Raw genomic sequence first — 25,229 nt, forward strand, 5'->3', positions numbered from 1 at the left:
TCACACGCGCGCGAGCTCACACATGCTTGGTCACAGTGGCAGCGTTGGAGGGAAGCTAGCAAGTGATTGAGACATTTCAGGCTGTGGGGGCTGGCAGGCTAATCCGTGAAATGAAACTTGACTGGGAGGAGGGGTGAGAGGAGCGAACACGAAAGATAAGACAGAGTGGGGGAGTGAGAGAGAGAGAAAAAAGAGTAGAAAGGAAGAGGGAGAACGACAAGCCCTTGAGCTATAAGGATGAGCAGACAGACAGACAGACAGCGGAGGGCTCAGGATGCGGTGCAAATCTGCGCTGCAGGTGAATTGGGGGCAGAGGAGTTTCGTATTCCCGAGTTCAGACGGAGACTGTTCGGAGAAACAAAGAGACGCCAAGGTAGAAGGAGAAGAAAGGGAAGCGAGGGGTTCAGCGTGCTTCAAACAAACTGGGTCGTGTGATGTGTCATCTTACCATATCTGAAGGGAAAAGTGTGTTTGCCGTTTACAAGTGGACACACTTGTGGATGAGTAAAAGGTTTGCTCTGTAGCTTTCTGGCGCTGCCTTCATCTCTCTCCAAGAACTGTTTTTTTTTTTTTTTTGTGTGTATGTGTGTGTCTTTTGTAGTCATTGCTTACGGACAGTTGCGGAACACAGCCCCCATCAGAGAGTGTATTTTCAGTAGCTAAACTGATGTGGAAACATACTGATTTCTTTGAAGGAACGAACAACACCTGAATGCACCTGAAAAGAAAGAGAAAAAAAAACAGGACAGAAAACAAAAGGTCACACACAGATCTGAGAACAGTCTAATCTCATTTCCTCCCGTCTCTTGTTGCTGTGAAATCACCCACTTTGATCTGTGGCACCTGAGACCCAGAGGAGAGTGGCACAAGCCAAATGAGGCGTTATCAGCATTATGAGTGTGGCCATAGAAATGGAGGAATAAAAGATCCCCCAACGTTCAGACTTAGATGTTTGTACGTGTGCTTATGTGTCAAGGAACACCTTCCCTTTGTCCAGCAGGAAGATTGAGAGCGGCGGGTCGAGTGTCAGTGCCAAGGCTGAAGTCGAGTGGCGCTATCAGCAGTCACTCCTCTCCACTTCACCTGCCACAGGTGGCTCTTTCATCTTCCCAGTCCACAGTCTGTCTCTTATCTTACCAGATAATCATGAATATGGATGTCTCCGCCGAGCCCTCCACCTAATGGGTGGAACAGGGAAAAACAACTAAGTGCCGTATCAATGAATAGTGTGATAGAAGTTTTGGCTCTATGCATATGCATGACCTATTTTGTTAGTTAATGTGACAAATTTAATGAGTTGAGATTCCCTCAAAGAATATTTCCTGAGAGCAACTGAAGTCTCCAAAAAATAAAGACGTTCTCCGCAAAATTCACAAAAGAATGCAAGTCATATAATCTTCACTGTGTTGTGGGGAATTTATTTATATCAACATAATGGGTCATAAAAGCCGACAGAGTGGAATCTGAAGGATGAAAGCAGCGATTTGTTATTCACTGTTTTTACGAGATGAGCTAATCTCCACGTAGTTACGCGAACGTTTACAGACAAATGGGCTGCAGTCGTGTTCGTGTTTGAAGCCGTTGTTATTGTACGTCAAGTGAAACTGTATATGGCAGTTACAGGAAGGTGATAATCCAGATTTAAATCTCGTTCATAAATTCTGCGGGTTCAGCCAGGCTTTGGGTCTTTTTTTGGAAGGCATTAACTTTTAAGTGTCCCGCTGTCCGCATGATATACCTTTCCAAGGAAAACCAGTAAAGATGCTGTCTCCAGCTGGGGGGTGGTTGTATATTTTTGGAGAACAGGGAGACTTAGCAGGGAGTCAGGAGCCACAGACAGCCTATCTCTAAGCATTTGTCCGACTATATAATCATGTCTCAGTCATTTCCATAGCAGCTGCAGATTTTATGCTGTTAACAGTCGCTATGTAAACAAAGCCCTCAGTCCATCTGGGTGAATCACCAACTATATTTGCATGCATGAGTACACTGTTAAAAAGCATTAGGTTATTTCAAAATTGAAATATGAGGAAGCAGGCTGCCATATGGTTACACTAATTGTTTTTTTTTTTTTATATTAAAGGTCACATGTTTCACACCTAAGTTGTAATGTCCATAAGAAGACATATGGAGTTCTAGAAACAACGGTGCACAATGTGTCAGTCTCTGAGCCTCTCTTCTGATTGGTTCACTGTAATTTGAGTGATGCGTGGCCTGTAGCTTGGTGAAACCCACCAGTATACAATTAGTGATTCAATTATTAGTCATGATAGTGATGAAATGAGAAATCACTCTGATTCTAAATATGATGATATCCTAGAAAAATAACACTTCAGCCACTGATGCGGCTGGCACATGTATTATATTTATTGTGATATTTAACTTGTTCTGTTGTTTAATAAGCCAAATTAATCTAAGAGAAACAGAGTTAGCTAACAACTGTTAATTTACAAAGAATTGCCCGTTAGTAAAGTTTCCAGTTATATTGTTGTGCTGGGTGTTTGTATTTTCAAGTCTGAATTATCTAGATGTTGAATAATTTCAATTTTTATTTTTTCATAATTAATCTAATAGGAAATTATATGATATGATACGATGAGAAGATACTGAATAAGACTAGGACTAAAAAAGGAGAGTTGATATAAAAAATGCTATACATAGTTGTGCAATATATTTGTGCATAATGAACCCAGTAGTGCATTGTAATAGGTATAGGTAAAGTATAAATAATAATCTCCATATACAGTAGTATATGTGAGTACATGCCAGTGACCGTGGTCCACTCTGCCACTGTTGTACTCTGACTTTGAAATTATTCTTCCTTTGAAACTCTGGGCTCCACTGCTTGATTTCACAGCCTCGTTACACTGACCTTGGTGCCTGCCAAAGCTGACTTCCTTTCTGTGTACCTGCACCATTTTTTTTCTGGATCTGAGTCTTATTATAATTGAGTGTCAGTGTTTGGCTCTAGGGCTAGATCTGGCATGTCCCGTAGTGGGTTTTTTTTTCTCTTCTTCTTCTTTCTCAGAGAACAGAGCAAGCACAGATCCAGTCAATGCACAGTCTTGGCTGTCACTTTCTTTGGCACTCAGTTATTTAATTCTGTTTCCTCCGTGTCCACCTCTGACAGGACCTCCCTCAGCGCCACAGAACCTCGTCTACAACATCAACCAGACCACCGTTAGCCTGGAGTGGAGCCCGCCGGCTGACACGGGTGGCCGCAACGACGTCAGCTACCGGGTTATATGCCGGCGCTGCAGCTGGGAGCCCGAGGAGTGTGTACCATGTGGCCCGAACGTGGGATACTCTCCTGCACAGTCAGGATTAGTGGAGACTTATCTGACCATCTTGGACCTGCTCGCCCACGCCAACTACACTTTTGAGGTGGAGGCCGTCAATGGGGTGTCGGACCTGAGCCGCACACAGAGGCTGTTTGCGGCAGTTAGCATCGCCACTGGTCAAGCAGGTAAGGAGTTCTTTCTAATGCTGATGAATATTTTTCCTCAGTGTTCGTCTGTGTGGTGCGAATGTTTTGTGAATGAATTTCTTTGGAAGGATGATGTTTTCATAGGACGCCGTTGATCCTCTTGAGCTTTTGTGGATGTTTGCCAAGTTTCTTTCAGTTTGTGTACTACACTTTTTTTTATTATTCCCATCCCCTGCTAAGCCAGATTTCAACATGTTTTTGTTGTAGAGGATTGCTTTGGCATGTAGTGTGTAATGATTTGTGACTTCATTGCTTTTAGTTTAGAAAAATAGTTCAGTATTGTAGAGAATATTTGACTGGAAATAGGAAGAAATGCATTCTGTTGCTCTTTCAATCATCAAAAGCACAAACCAACACACCAAAAGCTCTCTTATGATAAATCATGTGTGTTAGTAATGACAGTTTGTCCCTCCCAACAGTTGTAGTTAGCAAAGATGCTAAAAGTTTTCATCCTAATATTCCATTCAGTCCTGATAAATAGTGGCAATGTTGTACTTTTTTTCTTACAGTATAAATTAAACAAGCAGGGTCAACATGGCAAAACATTTACTCATTTGGCAGATGCTATTGACCAATGCAACTTAGAAGTTAATTTGTTAAGCTTTAAGTGGTGCTTGCAGTTAGGTTGAGGTGAGATCGAGAAAAGTGACTTAATGAATGCAGTGTTTTCCCAAAGTTGATGTTGGGAAAATACATGTCTGCCCCCAGTCTGTTCAAACCTTACAGTTAATGTTATGCAATATGATAGCATTGGAGACTGCATTTGCTCCAGCTGACGGAGCATTAGACATTAGCAACATGGTGATTGACAGTTTAATTTTAAAAAACCACTATGGTAATGATTCCCCATCAGCATTAATGATCATAATCTGATATGATCCATAATATTTCCAATATGCATATTACCCAGATTACTTTAATGTGTGTATCAGCACAGCACAGTGGCAAACATTATTAGCCCACAATGATTGAGACTCCCAGCGGAACCTAAAGAGCTACTACTGTATTTGCAGCTCAGTCTCAAGGGGAACCACCATAATTAAAATGCTGTTTTTTACAGCGACAAACTCTAAAGCCTTTTTTTTTTTATTCATTATTTCTATGGATTCACCCAACAAGATTCCTCTTTCATGCTTGAGCATCCATGTAACACAGCTGGCCCAAAATGACCATGGGGATTAAAAGAGAGTTGCAGAGAGAGTGCTGAAGCTTTAGGTGGATACGGAACCTCTGCTCCTTGGCATCTACACCTGTCTTTACCCATAGATGAAGGCCAAGTGTGTCTCGCATTTGAATAGGTTGTCGATTTTTACCACATTTATTACAGTACCATAAATATGTCAGTGTACTAGATGTGCCAGACCTCGATCTAGTGCCCTGACATGAATGTGTCAGGGTACTAGATGTGTGTATCTGCGGGATAGAAAGACAGAAAGAAGGGGTTTGAGCATCATGAGTGTGGGATGCACTGGTAGGGATGATGTATTTCACAAAGCTCGGTTCATGACAGTGACACAAGCTGGACTGTGCCGAGGGCCAAGGACATGAGGACGTCAGCAGGAAGATGACCTGCAGGAAACAAGCCAGAAAAAAAGAGGAAAAATTAACACTTGCTCTCGTAGAGTCGCTCATAATTATACCTGGCATGTGGACAACAGACAATTACACTGTTAACCCGGCGGAATGTTTAGCCATTAGCTATTGTGAGAGAGTTGCGTGCTTGGCCAAGATGGTGTCATGTTTATAATTTTGACTAAGTGGCACCATTTTAATTGCTATTACACTACAATAATTGGCCTGGGTGGATCAGAGCTCTGATAATTTTGTTGATCGATTCTATTAAGTTTTGGTTTCTAACGGCCTTGTTTTTTTTCTAAGATGATTTAAGGTTTCAGGGCGGAGCAGCATCTGAAACAGCATTGAGACCATGCCGCAACATTAAAACTCTCCTTTGGAACCGAGACTAATCAGATTCCTTTAGGGTTAGCAGCTCTTCAAGACAGAGCAACCCAATCCATCTGTTCAATGGTGGAACAGTTCTGGGAGAGAATAATACTTTTTAGATAAAGGCTGAAAATACAGACATGAGAATTGAAAAGAATAAATTAAATAGAAAGGAGGAAAACAGTCTGCATAGGTTTATGATGTTTTTTAGTTGATTAAAAATCAGTGTTTTGCCAATGGAAATCTAACCCCAGATTAATTTTTCCAACTGGTTTGCCAAATTTCTGTCACAAGCCAGACTGTGAAACAGGAACTAGAATTAGTATGTTTTCTAACCAAACAACAAAAGCCTTGGCCTTTTAAAAACCACTCATATGACCATTTCCTGGGTAGATTTGGCTACAAAAACTTTGAGGTTCAGTATCCACTTAAGAGCCACTCAGTACCTTTCTAAAGTTTCTGGAGTTTTGACCTTTATAAACCGCATTGCTCAGCTTTATTCGAGGGTGAGTTCACTTTGATTTTTGATTTTTTTTCTGTTTTGCTCTTGATTAACTACCCGGATGAGGTCATGGTCAAAACAAACTGTCGGAATCAGCCAGTCAGATACTGGATGCTTTGTTGGCCCATCCATCAAACTCAACTTCCTCTCTATGAGGTTGTGTGGCAGGTCAATAATCAGCGTTGGGTTGTTATTGATGGTCTTGCGATGCCGTTCCCTCCTCTTCCTTCTTCTTTCCCATCTCGAGCAGACATTAGCTCCACGCTGCAGGGCTCATTGTCCTGCTCACTGGACCATCATTGTGTCCAGTGCTCTCCAGGCTGTTAAGGAATGCTTGAGCGCTTCGTAATTGGAAGGTTGGGTGCTTCCTAAAACAAACGCTCCTTCCTGAGTAAGCATGCAGGACCACTCATTAAAGAATGACTGCATTATTAAAGCTTTTATGGCTCATCATTCAGAATTGATTAACCTTTGCGTGGCGAGGCACTGGAGCCCCATAGCACTGAAAGAACTTAAAAAAAAGGAGAAGCCCTCTCCTCCATCCCAGCCTCCATCTCCACCTTTTGCATGATAATCAGTGCGAACATGGGCTCGTAGCTGGGGACTGAGGGAATGAACACGCATTGTGAGAATGCAGATGGTGATCCATCTGATGAGGAATTCACACCTCCCCTAATTACACTAAAGGAAATGTCTGGAGCGAGAGGCTGGAGCTGCACAAGGTGCTGAGTGCTTATTGTTCCCAGAAACCTAATTACACCTCAGCTCTGTCTTAAATGAGTTTAAGTAGAGGCTGCAAAGTGCGTAAGCTTGATTTCTCCGTCCTCGCGGCGGTTGAATAGAGATTTTGTCACGTTTAGGATTTTTTCGTTGCTTTTTGCCAGCGCCATACACTGGAAGTTAAGAGTGCGTTTCAATCAGCACTCCATTGTGAGTCAACAGTGCCACAGAGCCACCCTCCTAGGGCCCTCCGTGCTTTAGCTTTCCTCGAGCGCACTTGTAAACAAGGCCTTTTGTTCTTCCAGCACACTTGTGAGTGGGCACTGCTCATAGAATAACCATTAATATTTATTCAAGCGGGTGTTCACATCTCTGAGCCAGGAAAAAATCACTGTGGAGAAGGGCACTGAAATAGGATTTGAAATTGGTTATGGGAAAGGCTACAGGACCTGAGTGTATGTCAGTGTGTGTGTGTGTGTGTGTGTGTATATGCTGAGTGTACACACTCAACTTGAGACCAGTGAAATGGGGTTTAGGTGCGATCAGCAAGAGGTATAAACAGTATAATGAGCGAAAGGAAGAGCCTGTGGAAATTGATTTTAATGTTGACTGCTTGTATTAGCCAGCAGCACAAAGCCTGTTACAGTCAGATAGCAACTTTTTACAATAGTCGGGGCTGTGAGCTCCAGTACTCGCAGGCTGCATGGGTGAGTCAGAGTAGAAAACAGGGGCTGTAACCAGTTGTAGCCAGATGCATCATTTAGACTGTGGTGACTGAGTCAAACTGTCTCACAGTGCAAAGAATGCCACGCCTGTCATTAAAAAAGTAAACATGTAATTATATAAAGAAAACATATTGACCACCATCATTTATACTGTCCATCTTCATCATTTTATGGAAACAGCTGCATTATAATAAACATATAGAGGTGTTTGATGATCATTTATTTGCTGTTAAGGGCTACTTAATGGTCCCATGTTTGACAATTTCCCAGGGTTTTATTAAACTCAGTGTAGTTTTACATCTCTTCTCGCAGGCAGCAATAGGCAATTGGCATGTCCCAATCCTACAAGGTTGGATTGGGACATGGCTGTTAGCAGAGACTGCTTCGTTGTGAAGTCACAAAGTTACATAAATCCTGTCTAAGCCTGAAAATACATCTTTAAAAAAACATTTAAATGGCCACACCCTCCCACATTGCAGTGCACATATGGATGTTAAATGACTTGTTGTTCACAGCCCCTTAAATGTCCCATATTTGACTATCTCCCTGTGTCAATCCCACAATCCCACAGCAAACAACACTCCCAACCCCTCTGTTTATAGCTCTGTCAGATTGTTCCTCCGGCGTTCCCCAGACATCTGAATGGCAATAACAACATCAGCCGAGTAACATTTGATTGTCGTCCAACAATGATAGAACCATTGTTACATATGCAATATCTACCGTGTTTCACTCACTCGCCTGAAGCATCTTTTTTTCACTGGACGAAATTGAAAGCAGCAGCACTGACTTAGGTCGCATTTCCATAACAGGACGAATATGTGGAGGGAGCTTCAGGCTGCGGTGACTTTGACTGGATTGTGTCAAAAGCTAAGAATGCTGTGGTCATCATTCCAAACCATTTGAAAGGACATAGTCATAATATTGAATTTTATATCAGCCTTTATGTTAGTTGCAAGTTTCCTACATCTTACATCGGAGGAATTCAGAAATCAGCCCAACTGTGTGTATTTTTAGCCTTTCCTTGCTTTGTTTGTCGTGCAGCGCTGTGAATGCAGGATGATGTTATAGTCCCCCACAAGTACAAACCTACTTCTACATTCAAAGAGAACAACAGGCTATTCCCTTTAGTGCGATCAGTGCAAAAGAGAAGGGAAGAAAAAAAAGACACCGAGCCGCACAAGAATGTGAGCTAAGCATTTTAGTTTGATCCACCCTGCCCCTCGCATTGCACAAGAAACAAATATTCAGTTTGACTGCTTCAGTCACAGTCCTCCAACAGTTTGGGGTCTTGGAGTTCAGAAAGGAGAATAGCAAAGTTAGTTGCATTGTTTGATCATTATTTAGTTATTCAACACCAATGATCAAGTCCTTTTTCTAATGCTTTTCCATGGTTTTATTTAAAGTGGTGATACTTGTGTTTTAAAAAAAAAAAAACAATCAATGTAGTTTTACATCCCCAGGCCTGCCTCTGGAGCTTTAGTAACAACAGAGCCAATAATCAGAAAATACACAGCCATCTACCTTTATACGAAGCTAGAGCTTTAAATTATTATTTGATCATGGGTGCAAATTAGTGTTAATTTATACAACCACTTTATTGACACTTTACCACCACTAAATGTATATAATTCAGTGCATTTGTGAAAGTAACACTTTGGGAACAATAAGGCCATTGATCTGCCCCTCTTTGTGTTTTAATCTGCCATGGTGGCCTTAAACAGAAGGATTGATTGATTGTGAGGAGTCCCCACTGACCAGTGCCAGCCAGTGTAATTTTCTAGTTAAGCGGATCCTCCTTTGTAGCATTTGTCCCCGGTTTTACGTTACCTGGGAGCCCATTCTTTTCACCAACCCTCCTGCTCCACATGCTTCGCAGTAATTTGATGAGAGCCGGGCAAAGCAGCGAGATTCAACAGCTGCAATAAAACTGTGGTGGTCTCAGAGCAGCAGCTCAGAGCACTTAACCTGTAGCTTTTTCTGTAAATGCCTCCTGATTTGTCTGTCACCCAATCCGTCAGCAATGAATAATTTTCATGGAAGGTGCACTTTAATTACTTTCCCATTTAAATGGCATTATCATGGCCTATCTTGGTAATTAATCTCACCAAGTATCCTGTTTCAGCCTTTTATTGCTGGCAGACGAGCTCCCCTAAATCCCCCTGAATCTGCCGTGCTTGAATGAGTCCTCCCTCATAGAAGCTGGCGTTGCCTCTTTCCCCTTCACTTGGTCCCTATCGCAGCCGTTGGACAGTCCTTTCTCTGGGCGCAGGCAGCCTGTCAAAGCAACGGGCTGTTTCACTGCCTTGGAAAAGGACACAGGCAGACACATCCATGCAGGGCTGCAGTCAAGAATAGGCCTTGACTAATGTGGGTTTAGAGAGCTGATAGCTAGAGATAGGCCGGCGATATTCTGTGTTTTTCTTACTGTGAACAAATCCCATAAAAGAACTAAACCAACAAGTATCCCCGGCTAACAAGTGTTATGTTATTTCTCCATACAATTTCGCCCTTATTGAGAAACATTTGCTAAAAAGTAAAATTACTGAACCTTTTTTGGAAGTGGAATTAAATATCTGCAACACACTTTAAAAAGCATTAGATACTGAGTGGGGAAGTCATAAAGTATTTAGAGACATACAAACACATGGTTGTGTTGAGTCTCATGGAATATTGACACTGTAGAAAATGTGGAAAAAAAGCCTCAAACCATTTATGTCTTCAGCCTTTTAAGAGTTTAGTGTTTACACTTGATTTTATTCAGTCTATAGATGAAAAGTGCTGTGAATAGGGTCTCTTGGTTAAAGTTTTGGTTCATAGATCATAGAAATTCTTCAATATAAATGATTCAACCTTCCAGGGATCATGAATGTGATACAATCACTCATATACTACATACTGTGAATATACTGTATATAATCCTTAGTACACAGATAAATCTGCATTGTATGTAACTTCATGACTTCTGATTGGCTCACCAGCCTATTCTTGGAGGTTCAAAGAAAAGTCTTGGTTCTTAGAATTACAAATGTATCCTTTAATGGATTAATACCTCAAATAAAATGCAGGCAATATGTAAACTTTAGACTTTTAAATGTTTATGCGGGCAAAAATATTTGTCAAATTCTCTTTAGTGTGGTCATAGGCCCAGGTTAGATCAAATCAAGTGTTCACCCATTTTAACAAATAGTAGGTAGTGAATGTGGATGTCAATACTAGAGCCGGCTGCTACAAATTGATAAAACAGAGAGGGTTCAGGGTTACTGGTTGGACAACTGAACCATTCTCTCAAATCATATGTTGAGAAGCTAAAACCATGCCTTTAAAACTTGTATATAGCACTAATAGTAGTGTTCCTTTTGGTTATAGTATGAACATTATTGTTGCTATTCTATTAAGTACGGATTTAATGTTTATCTTTGACTTTTCCTTGTTTTAGTTTTTGTTTGTTTCTGCAACGAGTATGTCTCCAGCCATGTTTGTTTGTGCTCTGGATGCGGTTTTATTAATTTGGCACATTTATAGAGAGTGATATTATTTCTGAAAACTGTAAGGAAAAGTTGCAACATTCTGATGTTTCTGGCTCAGCTGGGAATACGTTGGAAAGTTGAAAAGCCAGTAGCTGATTTGCATTCAACTTCATCCTATAGGCTGTATTCCAGCAGAACAGGCGCAGACACGGCTTTAATTATTCAGACCTCGGTGAGGCAGCAGAAAGAGACCGAGGCGATGTTTTTTTTTTGGCAGTCAATGTGCTGTTTACCTTCCACAGAGCAGCTCAACATTTCAGTCAGACCCTCACCTTTCTGAAACCACCTCTCTTTCAGCTCACAGACGTCAGCCACTCACTTTTTTTCTTCATTGACAACTCATTTTCTTGCAGAAGTTGGCCAGCAAACAAGTCTCCAGGAGCATCGTTGCACTTATCAACATTTTTGGGGATATTAAATTGCGCCGTGTGTGTATTTGACGATAGCTCAAGCTCCTGTGTAAACAAATAAAGATTTCTCTGTTTGAATAGAACAGGAAGCTCAGACAGTGAAGAATGTTGACTAGACTCCACTGCGTGTTTACATGTTGGTGACAGTCGGGCTGAGAAGTAAGAGTGACAATGCTGTTATGAGTTAAACATAGCAAGTCTCTCTTAGAGCAGTATGTTGAAGGAACACACACACATAAAAAAACAAAAAAACAAAACATGGTGCTGTTAATCTACTGATCTGAGATGCAGGTCAATCTAAATAGAGTAAAGAGCCTTAAATGTGCAAAGTTAAAGTGTCAGCAAGGCTCAGATTATGATCTCACTATTAGCCAATCTGTCTTTACTGAGGAGCTAAGTAAAGGTCTCTGAGGGGAAATGCTGGAGCTGAGCATGTGTCTATTTCCTCCCTCATTATGGTCAGTGATGAAAATGCATTTAAATGATTCAATACACTGATTCTAGTTATGCTATGTCCCATAACGTGTCAGTATAGCAGATACAAGCAAATTAATTTCTTCTATGTGAAGTAGCATCACTTTATATGAAATAATTTATGTTCTAATTTACTTCTACCAGTGACTGACCGGTACAATCAAGGTGAATAGACATTGGGAGAAATAGATAATATATACATATAGAAATGAACCAATAATGCCTGTGAAAACTAATTTAAATAAATTTACCATTTTTTAATTAGCCTCTCTAATCCCATTGCTACCACCCTATATGAATGGATTAATTATATCATAAGGAATTGTTTGTTATACACTGCTGGGATGTGATGCACATGTCAATAACCTCATACCTTTTTGAAAACAAAGTAATAAGTATGTGAGTATGTCATCTTTGGAAACGGCTTATCACAAATTATAATTATATACAGTCCTCATTAGGTAACCCTGACTACAAAGGTCCTCTCTCCTTAGAGAAGTAGTTTTAAACCAAACCACAACAAAACTAACCAAGTTGTAATTTTTGTCCTGAAACTTAAACAAACGGTGAACTTGTCCCTACGCTTGAATGCAACCAGATAGACAATATATCAAACCTTTGCTGTCATGGTAACAATTAAAAAAAAAAACCAAAGGGGAAAAATAAATAAATAAATGAATAAACATGTGGCCAAGGTTGTAGAACAGTCACCGTTTTGGTTGGTTCAGATAAAAAAAAATACTTGGTTAGGTTAGGAAATATTGCAGTTTGGGTCACAGAACCTCTGTCTTTATGGTCACAATAAAAACCACACAGTTAAGGTTACACACCGGTCATGGTTACAAGAAGCAACTATGACTATCAGTTTCACATGGGAAATAAACAGTGGTCTCCTCTTGTTTTGTCTTTCCAAACATCGATACCAAGCCGTCTCCTAATGTAGCTTCACTGTGTCACTTAACTTCATCATAATTGCTATGGGCATAATAACGCTGGGTTACAATAAGGTGTTGGCAGAGACATTCATGGGAAACGCTGGGAACTTAATGCCCATTGTTCAACCATGGATTTCAGCAAGACTACTTTGTGCTGATGAAAGATGCTGACAGCAGATCTGGGGACAAGTGTTAGCAGAGTAATATCCAGTAATTCTTCTTAGAAAGTAGAATTTTTTAAAGCTTTGAAGACTACAAAATGATTTTTTTCTTATATTGATATAAGGTGCAAATGTACAGTACACAGTACACCACATAGGTCAAACATTACTAACCTTTCCTCCTGTATTTTGATAGTTTTTTTTTCACATATATGATAGCATTACAGGAGCAGATTAAGGCATTTGTGCCTGAGTCTTTTCCGTGACACCACCACAGGCTGACAGATCACGAGCAGAGAGTATTCGCTCGGTGAAATTACCGACCTGAGGGGTAGTTGATGAGAAATGTCACTGTCGACAAAAATGGAACTCTAATATATTCCATCTCAGGTTTGTTGGACACTTATTAATGTCTCCCAGTGAGTGCCACTAATTGAGGTAGTCAGTCTGGTGCAGCACATGGAGTGTGGGACAAATAACAGTGCAACCTGAGAACAAAAGAGCTGCGATGAGAGTATACATATTTAGCAGCTCTATGAATAATGATAATAACGAACATAATGATAATCATAAAAAAAAGAAAACTATGAGAACAATAGCACTATTGTTAAAGAAAAGAATAGCTACAACACATATTCATATGTAAAACCAAGGTGTAGCAAGGTAACAGATGATCACTGGATGGCTGGACTATAAAGTGTATTTTAAGGGGAGATTTAAATGAAGAGATAGAATTAGCCATTAGAGGACCTCAGGGTCCCTGTCGGCGCATGGGGAGATAAAAGGTCAGAAATATAACGTGGGGCCAAACCATTCAGAGCTTTAAAAATGATGAGTACAATTTTAAAATCAACTCTTTAACTTGGAGCGAGTTCAAAGAAGAAAGGAAAGGTGTAATGGGCTCTACTTTTCTGGTACCTGTACCGGCTGCATTCAGGATTACTTGTAGCGATGAGAGAGACTTTGCTGCAGGGGGCTGAAATAATGTGTGATGCAATTCATCTATGAATGACTGTTTCAAAAGTTGTTGCTGATAATGATTCTGGTTCTGGTAGTTTTCCGGAGCTAAAATAGCCTGATGAAGTAAATGTTAAGCCATACATTTATAAATGTCATACATTTACAGTTATACATGTATGGTATACAACAGTGGCGGCTGGTGACTGAAAAAATTGGGGAGGACAGGAGGAAAACCAGTCCACGGTGTCATGTTATTTTAGTCAACTACCTATCTCTACTTTCTTATATTCGATTTAATTTGAGTAATAAAACAATGACGTACAAGACTTCTTTAAAAAAACATTTTATTAAATGATAAAAGTCTGTTGACATCAGGACCATGAGTGGAGGTGAGTGACTTTGACATCAGGACCATGAGAGGAGCAGAGATCCTGTTGACAACATCAGAGGTGCAGAGTGAGCAGAAATCAAACTTTGTCAGTTTCATAGTAATTGGAAAAAACACTGAGGAAAAAAATAATTATAGTTTTCCATAGCAACCCATGCTTTCTATTAACATTAGGTGGATAGCTGCTGGCATTAGCTAATAAACATTTACCTTTGAGAAAGTTTAAAAAGTCCATCATTCCGGTTTTCCGAAAGTGTCAATACCGGTGTTTATTTTGAAGGGTCAGGACCGGATTCTCTCGTGTTTGTTTGGACTTCCCACCCGGCTTGACGCGCCTGATCACGGAAAATACTAGATTACGGACCCGGTAGTTGAAATTATCGCTGCAGGGCACGAGCTGGCGGCGTGTCTGTGAACGACACATCGATTAACATGAGCCGGTGTGTCCCCGCGGCCGGCTAAAAATAAATACCGGTAATTAGTGGGGCTCGGACCGTCGGACAGTCACCGGCATGCCAGCCATCTGCTCTACCCACTACGCTACCGCAGCAGTTTACAAAGACTGCAGGACAGCACAGCACATCACACAACACTCATTAGTACACTCGCCCAAGACAAAGTGCGTTGCTGTTCCGTATTATGTCCCGCTGTTGTGCCGCTAAATATCTTCTCCTTCCGCGCCTTGACCCCAGGTTACCGTTGTGACAGTCAACGCGAATGCAGCTGTCAGAGTAACTACACGACAGCAGCATATCACAACAAAACAACTTCGTTGCTGCTCCGTATTGTGTCCCGGTCGTGCCGCTAACATTATGTCCTCCAACCGATTCCAATATCGCTGAAAACTCCATATTTCTTGTCCGAGCATAGCTGGTTGTGAAAGCTGTAAAATACATAGCGGTATTTCCTGTTTACAGCTGTATAAATGTGAGAATGAAATTTGGGAACTGTTATTGGACCAACCTGCTGTCAATCTTGTGTTCTGATTGCTGATTGGTACAGAAGAGCCTCCTCCGTCATGACGTCATTTTACGTGTCTTAGCCAATCACAGGTCAGGATGAAGACATCCTAAATGCATTGAGTCAATGGAAGAAGATCCCGCCCCGAGGCCAGTTAGGGAAGTAAAAATCTTGCCACCTCCGTAGAGCCCCCACCTTCCTGCTCCCTGCTCCTCACACAGCCTGCTCTGTCTCCTGAGCCTGCTGGCGGCGCAGTTGAGCCGTTTTAAGTGGATTTTCTTCCAAAAAACAAACTTTTTTTATGATAAAATACATATATAATATTTTATAAATTATACTGAGATTTGGTAATGATTTATTTCAACCAGTTACTCTTTCTTAAATAAAAAATAAATTTTCCTTTTGCCTCTCAAAAATAGAGGAGGACCAACCTCCTCTGCCTCAATGGACCAGCCTCCTCTGGTATACAATACATTCATAAATGTCCGCAAGACATTTTTTTTCATGGAAACAGGGTTGCAACAGAAAAAAATGAAAATCGAGAATAATTTTTAATTTTCTCATGAGACATCCCAATAGGAGCAGTAAACAGTGAACAGAATGGGGTCCAGTTGTGAACCCTGAGGAACTTTATAATGTAGGTGGAACAGGTGGAAGACTTAGCAGTTAGAAAGTCTTGCCTGTAAAGTATAACTTAGACTCAAGGGCCATGACTCCGATATCCACCAATTATCCTAAGTGTTGCTCTGGTGTGCTCTAAAGGGATTTTTGGAAAGATTATCATTCATAACTGCTAAAAGTTGATTTTCAGCAATCTTCTCAAGGACTCTGGCTGAAGAAGGGAGTTTGGAGAATGGACCAAAATTAGGTTTCTGTAAGAGGGGCTGAACAAGGACATTTTTCAAAAAAATAGCCAGGCATGGTACCAGAGGAAGTAGATCCATTTAAAATGTTCAGTATAAAAGGAGACAATTCTGTTACAAACTTCTTTATGAAATGGAAAGGGTAGTGTACCTAGAGGACAGGCAGAGGGGTTTCATTCTGTTGATAATTGAAGATCTCAGAGCACACTGTGTTCTCAAGTTGAGCATCAAAGACCACATTATAACATAATGATTCTCCTGATTATTCATCATTTTTCTTTCAATGTCGATTTTTTCCCCCATCACTTATGAGAGTTTCATTTTTAACACTGAGCGTATCAGGCGATGAGATCTGGTGATAATAATGATAAAAATTGGAAACCAGTTAATGAAGCTGTTTTATTCGCTGCAAGGCCAAAGAAATCAGAAAGAAATGTGATTACTGATAGCAGCTATTACTTATATTAAGCTAACCTACTACTGTTATTGTAATGTGAATGGGCGGCATCAGAATGAAGGAAACTTCACTTATTGTCTTTTTTGGTGCTTTTAGCTTCATGTAATGGTCTTCAGCAAATGAGGTAAAAATGCACATAATAAGTATAAATGTGCTCTTCTAAACTAAAAACCTACACAATAGAAAGTCATAGTGAGTCGAAATAGTGAGTCAGTTATGACCACATTATTATTCTATGTGGGAAAATACCAAATATTCATCAGCTGTGTTGATTTTCTGCTTTTCTCTCTTGTAAATTATTGTAAATTGAATATCTTGGACTTAGCCACACAAAATAAGCAATTTGAAGATGTCACTTTGGGCTGAATGAACTCAATATAGGCTATAATTTTTTTTTTTTACCATTTACCAACATTTTTCAAAATGACTGACAAATGGAATGATCTGGAAAGTAAGCCACAGTTTATTGGTAATAAGAATAGTATTTACTTGCAGGGAGATTCAGAAAGTCATTGTCCTTCCTTTCCTCTCCAATGAGTTCTAACTGAAAAGTCAACTTCACCTTCCATATTTAAAGTTGCTATGTGTGTTTTCAAGCGTTGACCGGTCAGTAGAGGCAGCTGGCTTTAGCTCTGGAATGCAGCAGCTCTCCATTTACAGCCCACGGGTAACTGTAAGGCCTCAGTAAACACCAAAATACTTTCTTTCCTTCTCCCTCTTTATCTACTCACTCGCACTCCGTCCGATCTCTCATGTACATTCATGCAGACGCTTACACACACACACACACACACACACATACCACATTCACCCTGTCAGCATGCACCTGTGACTCCCAGAGTCTCTCTTTATATGGAACACATGCTCGGGAATCTTACAGCCCTGGCTGCAAATGGCTCCGGCACTTTGCAATAGAGCCATTCAAGTGTTTCATTTCCTGCCGAAGGAGTTAAAAGAACTTCCAAGGGTAATAGAAAGCCAAGCAGGGTTGCATTCCGTAGGTGCCCAAGTGTGTGCACACACTCGCACATACACACACACACATCTGCAGTCCCAGGTCAATAGCTAAACTTTGATCGCTGTTTCCTGTAGTCACTGGTATTTTGTGTGGTGGCTCAGAGAGATTGTCCATGGGCGAACGTGCATGCAGCACATTTCTCTTGCCACACACAGGAGAACAACAACATCACGTGTGTTAGTATAGCTCTCTCACAGACAAAACTGTTGTGTTTAATGTGTGTGTTTAGCTGCTCCTGTGGTGAGACAAGTAATTAATCATGGGATCACTTTAAGTTGCTCTTATGGTCTCTCCTATGCCTGACAAACATGTCTTTTCCACTTATGGTGCAAAACCTTTGCACTGCTTAGATGGTTCTTGAGAGTCAAGGCTATTCGACCTTGGCTATAATGGAGCCACTAATTAGACATATTTAAATGTACATTTTTGTTCGTCTATAGCAGTTTGACTGAACATGGCCTGGATTATGTTGCCTTGCTAGAGAGCATCCTCCTTCAAAGCGTCTCTTTCATTTCAGAAGTCTATGAAATGTTTTACGGCCGTAGAACTGGCAGAGGTTTGCGTTGGAGTTGTGTGTTGCTGTTGCAAGATGTGTGGGGATTTTTTTTTTTTTTTTTTTTTCATGTTGGGAGGAGGGGGCACACAGGGGCTCTGTGAGCATTACTCACTGGAGCTTTGTGAGATGAAAGAATCAGGGGAGATTGACAGCTCGGCTCTTTTCCGTCTTTCATTGTCTCATCAACATACTGTCTCCTGCAGTGAGGAAAACTAATTATGTCTTCGACCCCCTGCTTTACCCCCCTCCCCTTTTATTCAGATCATCATCACACTTGGAAATCATAATGAGTTCGTGGCTGACCAATCTGGCTTTGGGAAAGGAACAGGGGGAAAAGAAAAAAAAATTCAGAAAGTTCATTTGCCTCTGCTCAAACAGGTCGCTGGCAATTAAGGACAACCTTTTGACCCTGGAGAGCTGTCACCTCAAATTCTTTAAGGGCCTGACGGAGACTTAGATGTAGTCGTGCACACCTGCTAGCTTCCTCGGCTCTATGTCCACTGCTTTAAACCAGTGCTGTACCAAAACCTTTCTGTTATCAAAGCAGAGAGAGTGTGTGACAGCCATCTGGTGGGCTGCTTTTAATTATTTGGCATAAAACAACCGTAAAAACATAATGGCAGCCGAAGATCTGAAAGGACGTTGGTATTAGCCACGGAGCAGATGGGCTTCACATCTGGGCTAGAGAAAGTTAGTAAGGGCGAGAGGGACGCTGTGACAAGGTAAAGTGGCGGAGAGTTTTTTTTTTTTTTCTCAAAACTCTCCCGGTGTCCCTTTGTATCAGGTGATCTCCTTCACCCACCCGTCCTCTGCTCATTCTGCATGCTGCATCCTTGGACAGCTAGGACAAAGAGTTACTTGGAAGTGATTGGAAGTGACTCAGGCACCACAAGTCCCGCTGAGAGAAAATAATTGCCCCATTTACCCGTGTGATGCCAGAGATTGTTGACAAAATGCAAGAGTACGACACATGTTGGCTGAGAACCCGATCAGCCACTTTCAGAGGAGCAACTGATAGGTTGGAAGCAGAACATTTTTGCTTTTTTACTTGGAGGAAAAAACAAACATTTCAAATGCTTTTCCAGGGTTTCGTATCTGGAGTTTATCATATTAATGGTGCATTTATTGATATTTTTTGGTGTTTTTTCTTTTCTGATACAACTGCCTCTTCAACAATTGCATCATTAATTGATGGTTGGACGCTTTACTTATTTGGCTACAAAATCTGATGTTTAGTGGTTATATTTCAGATCCCTGAACCATTTTCTTATGTTATTATAGTGCCAGAAATAATCCATGTTTAAGCTTAGAAACACATGTTTTCCTATTTGATGAGCATTTTGTTGTCATGTAGGGGGTTCTTGTAAAGGTACTAATTTGGCTCCTGGGCATTCAGTTTGGCAAACAGCTTGATGTCTTGGGGCTTTGTGGAGCACACTAGGGTTGCAGTGATAAGTTGATTAGTCATTTTTAAAAGCAAAAATTAGATAGATTTTGTAGACAGCCTCTTAAAGAGAAGGATTTAGTATTTATCTCAGTTTTAATTTAATATTAACTATACTAGAGTTTTAGACACAATAGGCATTGTACAGACATGAGCATTGTCTTCAAGAAATTTACAGTTTTTTAGAGTTTTACATTTTATGATTGCCATCTTAACTGATAATAATAAAACAATTTGTTGTATTTTAAGCTCTCATTTGGTAGCATTGTGGTCTGCCAGTAAAATATATACCTCAACCTTTTTGCAGTCAAAATGCATCTATCAGGGACCTCTGCAGTATCCACTGCACTCTTCACTGATGAAATTGGGAGGAAAAAAAGCTATCTCTGTATGCTCGAAAATGTGATTTTTACATTCGGTTTATTTTATTTCATTCACGTTGTTGTGTACATACACACTGCCGATACACTGTGCCGCCGCTGTGTACTACTTGTAGACTAGTGAAGACGGAGCAGAGCTCTTCTTCTGTGAAAACCGTGTGATGAAATGTATTCTCCGAAGAAAGATTACATCTAAATGAAAGTTGGAAGAGCTTGTATCCTTAGAGACTGAGTTAATTAAATTTGTAAATTCCTCCCAAATCATCTCCCTATCACACTGGTGACTCTCCATACAATGCTGCCAAAGAAGTATGTCACAATGTGTTAAGACCAGTATACTTTGGCTGTAGATGTCTAGATGAGAGATGAAATTAAAGGCCTGCAGAGACGCCCCCCACCAACCCCCCCCACATGTTTTCAGCAGGTTCAGCTTTTGTGCAAACACTCCTCCAGTGACGAGAGATAATCACTTATTAATGTCAAGACGTTATTTGATTTTGTCTGCCATGCAAAATTAAATTACATCGAGCTTGCAAGATTCGGTGACTTAATGTACTGATTGGATATATTTCAACTGTTATGGCCTCGTTAATCTGACACAGATAACATCCTGTGCTTTTTGGCTTCAAATTGCAGCTGATAACACAAAGTGAATTCAGCCTGGATGTCCAAAACCATGACAGCCGCTGGAGACGGGTGCATACAGTAAAGTCACTGCCCCCCAAACACACTGAAAGCACAACATGGTGTGTTGCAGGAGGGGGAGACTTCTCCTCTCTCCCAAACTGTCAACACACTTTTTTTTTTTTTTGTTATTTTGTCACCTCAAACCAAGTGAAGGTAGCTGGCTTTAAACTGTGCGAACATGCCTGGCATTTGCATTAGAATAACTCACCGCTCTCCAATTAACTGGTGACAAAGTGGATTGGAGATACGCTAAGTAAACATGCTGGACGTCTGACACAAAGAGGCAAAAGCCGTCCGCCTGTCATTGTTCGTGGCGTAATTGGGAAGGGGGTCTGAGAGAAGCCGAGCACCCTGAAAAGCAAACTCTTGCCCGGGCCCTCCCACTAAGTCCTAAGCCTCGTCTCCCTCGCTGCCTATCAGACAGAAATCACCAATTACTGTAATGGCGAAATCCTGCAGCCAATACACAAAGGCTGACAATGATGTGACACCTTCCCGGCCTTAATCAGGATGTCGGGCTTCATCTCTCAATTTGGAAGCCCTCTGTCACTCTGTGCGGTACACAACTTTAAGCTGCTTTGGCCTTATTTTCATATGGTGCTGTTATGGTACTTAAACTTAGCTGAGAGAGAAGTTTTTTTTGTATCATCACATTCAGAAACTTCAGTAAGTTCATTGGTTATAGTCTGAAATCTGACACCTAAGTTGTTTAACATTGGATTAAGTATGTATATTACACCACAAGCTAGCTAGTTTGAGAAAAAACAAATTTAAAGGGCCATGATACTGCATAATTACTTCAGTTACTAATAAGGTTAAGGTAGTTTACTTTGCTAAATGTTAGCAACCTAGCCAGCTTATTGAGCCACTGATGTGAATACTATTTCTTTCTAGGCTTTCCAGTCGCTGTTAGCATGTCTCCTGAAGTAGTAAGCTTACTGTGAACATCAGAACTGAGTATTATTTGAAACTTAGTTTGATTATCTACAAAACACACACAAAAAACTAAACTTTTTAGTTGCTACATGCATCAGAACCCAAACTAAACAGCACAACATTGTCACTAGTTGTTATTTGAATCAGGAACTAGCCTACCTGCATTCATATGAAGGGATTTCTTGGAGCAGACTTTTTTTTTCTTTTTCTTTTTGCGTAATGTTAATATTTGACAGTGGTAATTGGTGCTACAGACACATTTCAGTCTGTACAAGAGAGTATTACGTTCAGATCCAGACCTAATTAACACCAGTGTGAGTTAAAGTCTTTCATCAGCTTGTTGGTGCAGGCTGAGGCAGACTGACGTCTCTGCAGTCTGCTGGGTAAAACCCTGAACCTCGCTCCATCACATCAGCAGGGGGATGACACCGACAGGCTGATATACGTGTGACTTCCACACAAGGCCAGACTCTGCCTGACATACTGACAATCCAACATACTGTATGTCTGTGTCTGTGTGTGTGTGTGTGTGTGTGTGTGTATGTGCACCACACTGCTGGTGGTCCACTGCTAGTGGAGAATCTGCATCACAAACACTCCCCCCTCACCACCACTCACCCCATCCCTCACCCTCCCAACCCACCCCCTGCTGTGTCTTTTTGAGCCTGAACCCACACAGCTCTGTGCAGAGCTGCCGTCTATATAGATATGAATGGTCCCACCAACTATTCTCGAGTTTAATAGTGAAGGATTAAGGCAATTCAGACAGATTTACAAAGGACAGGCTGGGGTAGTTTTTTTTTTAATTGTCCCTGTGTGACTAATGGCAGTTGTGGGCATTTTAAGAGACAACACAATGTGTTCAAGGCATTGGCTGCTGATTATTTCCATGTGGAGGCTGAGAATTTATTTGACCAGAGCGTGGTATTTGCAGCAGGGATAGATTAAGAAATTGCTTTTTATTCTTTTCTTTTCGTTTTTTTCTGTAAAGACCCGCTTTGACAGCGCCTCTTTGTGCCGTACCTGCTTCCTTCTCCATCTCAAAGAAAATAGAAATATGATTCTGAGACGAGGAAGAAGAAAAAAAAAAAAACAGTTATACACAGATTGGTCTTTTTTTTCTGGCTGGACTCCAAACTTTAATCAGTTTGCTGACTTCAAGGAGGTACAATACTTTCCAAGGCTTCTTCTTTACCCAGCAGGGAAAGTGATTCATCTGCTCAACCTGCAGTTTTATGTAACCATTCCTCGCCTCTGTCATTTTAAGCAGCTTCCTCCATAAGCTCACCACAAAGCCAGGGCACAGCCAAAATGAGAAAACATTATACAGCTAATAGAGCTGTTACAAAAAAAAGAAGAAAAAAAACTCTCTGGATTGCTTAATGCCACCAGGTGCCACCTTGAGCATGCTGGGTGTATTATGTTGCTCAGCTCACAGTAGTGTTTTGAAGTCCTTCTCAATATCACTGCTATTTTCTTCCCCCCCCAGCCTCGCTGATGATCTCTGACATCTCATTAGAGTGTCTGTTATTCGTATTACCTACGCTAAGGCAAAGCGATGGCACTGGATATTGCGAGGTAAATTTCTGTAACCAGCCAAAAGAAGAAAAAGAGTCATTATCAAGTCCAATATATAGTTGGCAGCAAAACAGAGACACTTTGCTCGGAGGAGAAAGTACAAGCTATGAGATTGTTTCCCAAGATACATTTTCAAGGCTAATTATCTTGCAATAATGACATCATTATAATGATAGTGAGCCAGAGCCCCGACTGTTGAAGAACGAAGCTTTGTTCACTCAGCGCTCTCTCACACACACACTGCCACGTACAAACACAGGCTAAAAATATTTGTTTTTCACCTAAAACCAATAACATCGTACACAGCGAGTAAAATATTCAAAGAAGCTGCAGGTGTATTCATTTGAATGTACACTTGATTGCACGGTAACACAACAGTGAGCTTCATTTATTTGAGAGAATATTCTTCTACTTCTGGATATTCACTGTTGTCCTCATGCCCTCTGTAAACAAGCGATGCCCTGCACTCCTCCCCTGACTCCTGACAGCCGTCTGAGAGGTGGTGTGTGTGTGTGTGTGTGAACTGCTGCTGTCAGCTGTGGGTTTTCTGCACAGGTGGGGGAGTCGAGTCAAGAGAAAGCTCCAGTCACAGCCCTGAGCTGAAATAGTCCTGTGGCCGTGAGGAATTCTAGTCTGCTCTCGTAGTCTGTGGCTGGAGGAGCTGGCTCCTCCGACTCTGTCTGTGGTGTGGTGGGTTTCTCCAGTCACTCACTCTCCCAATGTCGGAGGACGATGACAGCTGTCGAGGAAAACATGTTTTGAGGCATGTTCTAATTCTCATATGGAACAGATTCTGTTTACATGAGAGAAATAAGACACCAAACAACAAAATATTAGGCTTAATTAATAATTGATGTAGGTAATATTGGAAATTGCATTGCTCAACAATATGACATAATTTCCATAATCTCCACAGTTTTTCTTATAGTTTTGTTTCCCCTGTGCAATAATTTCATATCAGGATATTTAGACTGAACTGTATTGAAATATTACTAGATAATAAATATTGCTGCAAAATATAGCTGAACAAACATGGCCAGATGAACATGATAGAAGTTTATTGTGTGCCACATGCTAAAAAGTCATAAATGGTGTACAGTAACAGTAACAGTATAATATTTTAAATTAATTTTTTTAATTAATATATTTTAAATGTATTTTCTTATGGTTAAGGTTTGTTCTTTTACTTTCTCCATCTGCAAGTATATCCTTTTTCTGGATATTTGGACTGGACCATAGGTCATAGTTTCAAATCAATTAATCTATTGATATTTTTGAATAATCACGGATTATAGCCAAGAGATGAATTTTCATTTGCCATACTAGAAGACTTTCATCTGTAGAGGATACAGGTGGGTGGTTGGGTGGCCCAGAGAGCAGCTGCCCACTTTACCCAGTTAGGAATCAACCATAGTGTAAAAGCAGGAGAATTTGGGAAGAAAAACAAAAACAAAATCTCATCATAGGAAATGTTTTAGGGGGGATTATCAAAACAACAAGCAGAGTGGATACAGCAGTAGCTTCTCCCACTTCAGCAAGTCCTCCTCAAATCCTCTGTCCAAGGTCAAAGGTCACATTTGGTCATTGGTTGTCCCCCTCTCTCTGAAAGGCCATGCTCTCCCAGGGAGACCTCTTGTTTATTCAGCAGGTGTACCAGCGTTAGTGGGCGTCTCTCCATGCACTGAATCTGACTCTGTGTCCGGCCGTTACAGCCTGGAAGCCAGTGGTGGGACACGCTGTAGAGACAGGACAAAGGACAGTGGATATGTCTTTGTAGGTCAGAGAGGGAGCTGGGAGCCAATGTGTGCTGAGTTCAGCCAGGCAACCTGAGAGCTGGCTTTTTGTGTGTGTGTGTGTGTGTCTGTGTGTGTGAGCAGCCCCATCACTCGGCGCAGCCTCGGCTCGAAAGCGAACAGAGTGGGTGGAGGGCTGCGCTGCTGCGAGTCTGGGAATACTCTTGTTAGACTCGACAGCTTTTTAGAGCCGTGAACAACTTTTACATGACGCTCGCTAATAAATCATCATTATGAATTTGATCTAAACAGATTGTTACACTCAGTGAGTTGTGGCAAACCATCTCTGAAATTGTTCTAAGAAGCGTGATGTGTATTTTT

The 25,229-nt window shown here is 41.0% G+C and overlaps 1 protein-coding gene across 6 annotated transcripts in view; it reads left to right on the top strand.

The window, feature by feature from the left end:
- Positions 1–25,229, top strand: part of epha7 (eph receptor A7) — an 88,695-nt gene that overhangs the window by 28,211 nt on the left and 35,255 nt on the right. For all 6 annotated transcript variants that reach the window (XM_084000444.1, XM_084000446.1, XM_084000448.1 and 3 more), the window contains exon 4: positions 3,131–3,466. In XM_084000444.1, the coding sequence (XP_083856570.1) occupies positions 3,131–3,466 (336 nt within the window). The remainder of the gene's footprint in view (positions 1–3,130; positions 3,467–25,229) is intronic.

The sequence above is a fragment of the Trachurus trachurus genome (assembly GCF_905171665.1).
Source record: "Trachurus trachurus genome assembly, chromosome: 24".
Classification (NCBI taxonomy): Eukaryota; Metazoa; Chordata; class Actinopteri; order Carangiformes; family Carangidae; genus Trachurus; species Trachurus trachurus.